At 34.6% G+C, this 8,482-nt stretch overlaps 1 protein-coding gene across 2 annotated transcripts in view; it reads left to right on the top strand.

Moving 5' to 3' along the window:
* The first annotated feature begins 324 nt into the window (after positions 1-324).
* The window catches only part of STXBP5L (syntaxin binding protein 5 like), a 405,174-nt gene continuing 397,016 nt past the window's right edge, over positions 325-8,482 (top strand). For both annotated transcript variants that reach the window (XM_032630474.1, XM_032630475.1), the window contains exon 1: positions 325-513. In XM_032630474.1, the coding sequence (XP_032486365.1) occupies positions 325-513 (189 nt within the window). The remainder of the gene's footprint in view (positions 514-8,482) is intronic.

Genomic DNA, 8,482 nt, shown 5'->3' with positions numbered 1-8,482 from the left:
GATGACACTGCCTTTTATTTTTACCCCGGTGCTGATAAAGCGTAGCTACAGCTGGGGATAAAGCCCTTGAAAATTTGGTGTCTGAGGAGGGAATACTGGTGCTTTTGGAGTTGTGTTTTCTTTTTCTTTTTCAAGGATATGCTTTTTAGAATTAAAATTTGACCAAAGGTTGATTTTTTTCCCTTTTTTTACTCATTGAAAGCCAATGCTCGTGAAATGCGGACTGGCTACTGCCATGACTGATGAAAAGCTAAACACTTTTACCCACGTATAATTCCATGTGTTAAGTCACCCTTTCCTTTGAATTTCTCAACAGTTTTTAAAATGAAGAAGTTTAATTTCCGAAAAGTTTTGGATGGCTTAACTGCCTCCTCCCCTGGCAGTAGTAGCAGCAGTGGCAGTAACAGTGGTGGCGGGGCTGGAAGTGGTTCCATGCATCCAGGAGGGACTGCAGGGGTTCTCAGAGAGGAGATTCAGGAAACCTTGACTTCAGACTATTTCCAGATTTGTAAGGTAAGTTTTGAATTGGCTTAAAGCTTATTATTTCTTTATTTTACTACTGTGAGGAAAGAATTAAAACACTCCAGGGACTGGAAATTGTTGAGATGCCAGTATCAGAGAGTCTGGTGCAGAGAATTTTGTGGGTAGGTCAGTTTGAATTAAGATATTCCAAGCATCAACTTAAAAATCAATTATAGTTTAAGAGGGAAATAAGCAAACATAAAAAGAAGACTCTGCAAGATAATATTAAGGCCCATTAATGGACTACTTTTTAAATTTAATATTTATGTATAAATAGTTAATCCCATGCTGTCATTCAGAGAAACTAATTTTATTTCACTGTTCAGTATAAAATGATTGAAGCTATTAAGATGTTGCTAGAATTAAGTAGATAAGAGCTAGATGAATATGTCCATTTTAAAATATCTAGTGGCAGTGTTTAAAATTCTGAATAAAAACACACCCAGATTCTTAAATTCTTAATAAACAAACAAACAAATGCTATGGGCTTAATACTTGTAAGAACTCAAAAATAGCCTGTGTTCTGGTTTAGTGAGGAAGCATTTTCGGTAATTATACTTTAATATTGAACTTCTAATAAATAAGCAAAAGAAAGAGTTTCTGATGGGGAGAGATGAGAATTTGCAAAACAAGCATTGTGTTAATATATAGAGATAATTGTTTTATTTTCTGACATCAAGTGATTTATAATTTGTATTGTCCTTTTTTTGGGGGGTAGCCTAAGAATGTGCTTTTGACGTGTCATGTGCAGTAAGAAAGTTACCAAGTCATTCATATGATGCAGATGAATATAGTTTTATAAATGTGTTTGAATACATGAGAAGAAATAGTAAATTTTTGAAATTAAGTATTAAATTTTTCAGTAATTCAACACAAATTTTTTTGAAATTATTAAAATTATTTTTGTAGTAAACAGATTATGTGTAATGGGATAAGTTTCAATTATTCCCTTAATTTCTGTTCCCAGTAGGGTCATTATAAAAACAAATCTATAATTACTAAAATATTATAGATTACATAAAAGCAAGTTTATTTAGAATTAGGTTAGATAAACAGATTTAATTCTAATCTACCCTGTGAAATTTGTATGCAGTACAATTTTGTATACAGAGTTGTATACAATTTTATCCTCACTTTGAAATAATAGATATTTTGTCAGATTAGGGAGGAGCTTAATAGTGGTCATGAGGCAAATATGTGAAAGGGTCCTAAAGGCCAAATTTGAATTGCTAAGCAGGGGACTTAGGCCCTGATTCTCTAATCTTTGATGTATTACTATTACCATTCCAAGAATCTTAAAAAATTTCCAAAGTCTCTCAGTTCGTGAATATGATAGTAATGCAGGATAGTTTTAGTAGAGGTAAACTTGATATAGAAAAGATAAATTTCTGAAACAGAATGGCATTGGACTGTTGATGGTATAAACTGGTAGAGAAGGTTTTAAGTAAAACATTTCAGGGGAAATGGGTGAATGCAAGAGAGGAAGATGGGGTAGATAATCACCTTCCTATTTATTTAGGCAAGACAGTCATGCAAAGTGGCTGAAGTTAAATATGTATTACTTCAAAAACATATGGGATGGTAGGAAGAGCACTGGCCTAGGAATCAGAAAATTTATATTTTTTAAAGCTCTGCCACTTGCCAGCCACATATTCTTTGGAAAGCCATTTATCTGCCTTGTGACATGATTTTCTCATCTGTAGTATGGTAATAAGTATTTCTGCTCTTCTTACCTAAGAGGGTAGTTGGGAAGATCAAACAAGACAATTAGGTGAAGGCAATGTATAAGTTGGAAAAGGCAGTGAAATGCATATTTATATGATCGTTAAAGTTTTAAAATCACCTTGTTCTTGGTGGAATGACTATAACCAGTGGGTTATAAAATATTAGGTAACAATATTCAAAGAAATTATAAGGATAGAAAGCTATGTGAGCTGAACACTAATAGTATTGAAATCTCACTAAATGGGGAAAGTTCTGTGACATCTTTAGATAGGAATATAGTTAATTTAAAAAAGTGGTTATATGACTTTAGGTTACCTGGACTGTAATAAAATGTGTAAAGATGCATTAAGGAAACTCCAAAATTAAAACTGTTACTAAAATGGGGAATTAATTTGGACTCACTGATTAGATGTGCAAAGAACATTCTATTCTGAGTACTAAGCAGTTGGTACCTTCTGAGTACTTCTACCTTTTCAATATGGCCAAAATTAAAGTACAAATCAAGAATCTGCTCTTTTGAAAACTATCTTCCTCTCTATTATTTGATTGGTTGTCAAATTCTATCCTATTTCCTTAGTATTTTTACAATTTATTCCCTTCTCACCATCTCCAGTACTTGTTCATTCCACCATATTTTCTTGCCTGGTCTCTTCTTTTTTTTGTGTGTGTGTGTAAAATTTATTTTGGATCTATAACATGTTTACTGATTTGAATAAGGCTTATTTCATTAACATGTAATTTCCCCCCTGTAACTGTTACTAACAATGCACTCTGTTGAATCTCTCTCTGGTATCAGGCTCTCTTTAACAATTCAGTCCAATTTCATAACCTTAAAAAACACCTTTATTGTGAAAAGGAGGGATAAAGTGTTTAAAAATCTTCTCTGACTGCACCTTGTTTTATAGTTTTGATTTTGGAACCATGTGAACATTTCATATAATTAAAAAATTTGGATCAAAAAGGAAAAAAAACTCCTACAAATCTGAAACGAATGGATACAAATGAACCTAGGAGTATATAAAATTGATAGTATAAACCACAACCTAGGAGTATATAAAATTGATAGTATAAACCACACAGAAAAAACAATTATTTCAAATGACATTAAAACTCAAACTTTTGGGCTTCCCTGGTGGCACAGTGGTTGAGAGTCCGCCTGCCGATGCAGGGGACACGGATTTGTGCCCTGGTCCGGGAGGATCCCACATGCCGCGGAGCGGCTGGGCCCGTGAGCCATGGCTGCTGAGCCTGCGTGTCCGGAGCCTGTGCTCTGCAACGGGAGAGGCCACAACGGTGAGAGGCCTGCGTACCGCAAAAAAAAAAAAACCTCAAACTTTTAATGGACCTCCATGGTGAGGTATATCCTAAAGAGCAAAGAGAACCACAATGAAATATTCAGTTGCAATTCATAGTTCTTTTTTTTTTTTTGACCACACAGCTTGTGCAAGTGAAAGCTTGGAGTCCTAACCACTGGACCACCAGGGAAGTCCCACAATTGATAGTTCTGTTGTTAGTAGTAATACTAGTCTTGTAGCTCTGAAACTATTTTACGCATAATATACATTATATATGTATATGTTATGTATATGCATAAACAAATACGCAATCATGTTAATGTCATTAAAACCAAGATTTTCAGTGTGAAAGCAAAGGGATAAAAATATAATAATTGATGATTTAATTGTTCACTTAAATTGGAAATATCCATATGAATGCATGATTTAGTTTCTTTCTGAAATTCACATATTTCCTAGCTTTATTTGCTGAGAGGGCATAGAAATAATGACAGTCTGGTAGAAGTGAGCATCCCCAGTGCTGATCATAGTCTCTGAAAGCCATTTCCCAACAAAAGGAAGAAGGGCTCCTTGAAAAGAGTGGCTGATTCTAGGTCCGGGTCAGGAAATGTACCAGATGAGCTTGATACCTCTTGCTATGCCAGAAAGCAGGAATGCTTTCAATACCACTGGGATTGTGTGGATGCAGGGGTCAACTTCAAGGAGTTCACATTGGCCAAATTTGGGACAATTTGAGCCTTGAATACTGCAATGTATAAAGCATAACATATACAGGCATACCTCATTTTATTGTGCTTTGCTTAATTGCGCTTTGCAGATACTATGCTTTTTACAAATTGAAAGTTTGTGGCAACCCTGCATCAAGTAATTCTATTGGAACAATTTTTCCAACAGCATTTGCTCGTTCCATGTCTCTGTGTCATGTTTAGGTAATTCTCCCAATAATTCAGACTTTTTCATTATAATTATATTTGTTGTGATCTGTGATCTTTGATGTTACTATTGTAATTGTTTTGGGGCACCACGAACCTGTGCCCATTTTTTTTTTAACATCTTTATTGGAGTATAATTGCTTAATGGTGTGTTAGTTTCTGCTGTATAACAAAGTGAATCAGCTGTACATATACATATATCCCCATATCTCTTCCTTCTTGTGTCTCCCACCCTCCCTATCCCATCCCTGTAGGTGGTAACAAAGCACAGAGCTGATCTCCCTGTGCTATGCGGCTGCTTCCCACTAGCTATCGATTTTACACTTGGTGGTGTATATATGTCCATGCCACTCTCTCACTTTGTCCCAGCTTACCCTTCCCCCTCCCCGTGTCCTCAAGTCCATTCTCTAGTAGGTCTGCGTCTTTATTTCCGTCCTGCCTCTAGGTTCTTCATGACCATTTTTTTTTTTTTTAGATTCCATATATATGTGTTAGCATATGGTATTTGTTTTTCTCTTTCTGACTTACTTCATTCTGTATGACAGACTCTAGGTCCATCCACCTCACTACAAATGACTCAATTTCATTTCTTTTTATGGCTGAGTAATATTCCATTGTATATATGTGCCACATCTTTTTTATCCATTCATCTGTCGATGGACACTTAGGTTGCTTCCATGTCCTGGCTATTGTAAATAGAGCTGCAATGAACATTGTGGTACATGACTCCTTTTGAATTATGGTTTTCTCAGGGTATGTGCCCAGTAGTGGGATTGCTGGGTTGTATGGTAGTTCTATTTTTAGTTTTTTAAGGAACCTCCATGCTGTTCTCCATAGTGACTGTATCAGTTTACATTCCCACCAACAGTGCAAGAGGGTTCCCTTTTCTCCACACTCTCTCCAGCATTTATTGTTTGTAGATTTTTTGATGATGGCCATTCTGACCAGTGTGAGGTGATACCCCATTATAGTTTTTATTTTCATTTCTCTAATTAATGATGTTGAGTATTCTTTCATGTGTTTGTTTTGCCTGGTCTCTTGAAATCACTTCCTGGCTGATTTTGTCACCTCTTGTTTTACCCTATTCCAATTCATTTTGTTATAATAATGGTTATTTCTGAATTATAATGTAATTATTTCATTTTCCCTGCTAAAAATTCTATGTTGGTTTCCCTAGAGCAGTGGTGATCTAGAAACAAGGGTCTCATGTAAAATCCAAGCAAAATAACACCTATTAAAACAAATAAATATGGTACATTATTGGTGTACATTAAAAAAAATAAATTATAATAAATTATTCAGCCAATAAATAAAAAACTTTTTTTTATATTTGGTTTTGTTGTATGATATTATCTATAGACAGGTCGTAGGACATCTGCTAACCTTATAAAAGTAAAAGTACAACCTTTATAATCAGTGACACATCTATATGAAGTTCAAAAAGAGAAATGGTAGAAGAAATTTTTGTTCAAGGTCAGCAAAAAACAGGTTAATGGCATCGGTTTACTGCAATCTGTTTTAAGTTCAGTATGTATGCATTTGAATGCCCATGTTGTTCAGATGTTTGTGCAGTAATGAACTGCCTTTTCCAAACTTGAATTCCATGAACACAATTTGAAACCACTGCTCTATACACTAAACTTCAAACTGTTTAATTGATCTTTATGTAGTTCCTTTCAGAAGGGGCTCATGTTTACCTTTCCATCCTCATTTCCTTGATACCCTAAATATATTGTATTCCCTGAAAGCACCATATTTTCTCATATCTCAATGCCTTTTCTTAGCTTATTGCTACAGATTAGAATATCTCTTCCAGCTTTAATATAATTAGAGAATTCGTTACTTTTCATTACTTTGTAGTTGAAACACCATCTATGTGAACCAGCTCTGACCACTGCCTTCCTCATCTACCCACCCCAGGCAGAGTTAGGTTTTTTTTCCTCCTCTTCTCTGTTTGCTTATAGCATCTGCTGTAGTGTGAATTTAGCAACTTATTGTGGTTAAAAAAGATTTTTTTTGTCACTACTATTATACTATGAACTCTGGGAGACAATTATATTTTATTTTCTTATTATTGTTAGGGTGCTCACTACCTGTTAGGCCACTGGTTCTTAACTCTGTCTAAAAGAAAGATTTCTAGCTCTACCCCAGTCTTAGAAAATCAGAGTTTCTAGGAATTGGGCCTAGGCACATGCATTTTTTAAAAAGACCCCACAGGAGATTCTGATGCACAGTCAATATTGAGAACCAGTATAGCAGGCACTTGATATACTTTATGAAGGAAGTAGCATATACATGGTTGGTTGATTAATTGAAAAGAGGTTAAAGCATAAAGTCATTAATAATGATATATGTCTTAAACATTTTATTTTAAATGAAAACATTTAAATATGCATCAGTTTACAAATCACTTTATAAATGACCAAGATTATTTTGTTGCACACTGGTTCTCTGATTAGAGTTCTGTGTGAACTTCTCATCCATAAACCGTCCCAAATTCATTACATGCAATTTTCAGGTTTTGTTTGTTTAAAGTAGAATAAGGAGGAAACTTCAGTGTCAGATGAGATATATATTTCAACAAGCAAATAAGTTATATATATATATATATATATATACACACATGTATATATATCAGCTGACAGTTTATACACATGGGTGTATAATCTAGATGAATATACATATATATATACAGACCTATATACAAAGTATAGATGAACATACGTATGTGTGTGTGTGTGTATATATATATATATATATATATATATACACATATATTTTTTTTCTAGATTTATTTTGTGTTCATCCCTATAGCTACCTGGCCCACACCTAGTTAGTCTGGGAGCAGGAGGGTGTGAGTATTCTAGCTACAAGTTTACTAGTTTCAAGCATTTAATGAACCATTAGTATCAATCTGTGTTTTACAAAGAGAATGGAGAGTTTTTGTTAATCTAGTAATTTGCTTAAGTTAAAATTAGAAAGCTTCATCTGCAAAATATCCCATTTGACCTTCGTAACAGTCCTATAAAGAAGCCAAGGATAGTGTTAATATTTTCCTTTTACTGAGAAGATATCTGAGACCAGAGAATTTAAGTGGTATCCTTACATTTCCAAGTTGGTAAGAGACATAGATAAGTTTAATGCTCTGGTTTTTGATTCTCAAATCCAGTACTTTTTCTGCTTCATTTTTCTTACTTATTAGAAAAGGCAACATGATTAATTCCTTAGGAAACTTAGAGACTTTGAGAAGATAAAGACTATTCTGTTGCCTCTCCCTTAAAAATACATCTCAAATCTGACTATGTCTCTTCCACCACATGTCTTGCCTGGGCTACTATTTTATGGCCTTTTGGGGTTTCCCCTGCTTTCACTCAGTCTTCACCACAGTCTCATAATAGGTAGAAGAATCCTTTTAAAATTTAAATCATATCATGTCATTCCTGCTCAGAGTTCTTCAATGGCTTTTCATTTCTCTTAAAAATAAAATCAGAAGTCCTGTTATGTCTTACAAAGCTCTAAATGATCTGGCCCCTGACAAGACATGATTTTCAACTGTTTTCTGTTACTTATTCTGCACCAGCTACACTTGCTTTCTTACTGTTTCTCAGACACGATTCCTGCCTCAGGGCTTTTTGCATTTGCTGTTTCCTTTACATGGAACATTTCCCCCCCAAATAATTATATTACTTGTTCCCTTTACATCATTTAATTCTTAGTTCAACTGTTAACTTCTCCGAGATATCTTCATTGACCACTGCTCATCCCCTTTGCTCTCTACCCTTATCCTGATATTTTTTCTTGATAACACTTATAACTACCTGATATTAAATTATATATTTATTTGCTTGGTTTTTTGCTTCTCCTATTATAATATAATTCCATGAGGACAGGGCTTTATTTTCACAACTATCTCTAATTCCTAGAGCAGAGCTTGCCACATAGAAGGCAGTCAAATATTTGTTGAGTGAATAAATGAGAGCAAGGAATCTGATAGAGTGATGTATTAGG

This window comes from Phocoena sinus, chromosome 4 (genome assembly GCF_008692025.1).
Source record: "Phocoena sinus isolate mPhoSin1 chromosome 4, mPhoSin1.pri, whole genome shotgun sequence".
In the NCBI taxonomy this organism is placed as follows: Eukaryota; Metazoa; Chordata; class Mammalia; order Artiodactyla; family Phocoenidae; genus Phocoena; species Phocoena sinus.
The sequence above is the reverse complement of the archived record's forward strand: the minus strand, read 5'-3'. Positions and strand labels throughout refer to the sequence as shown.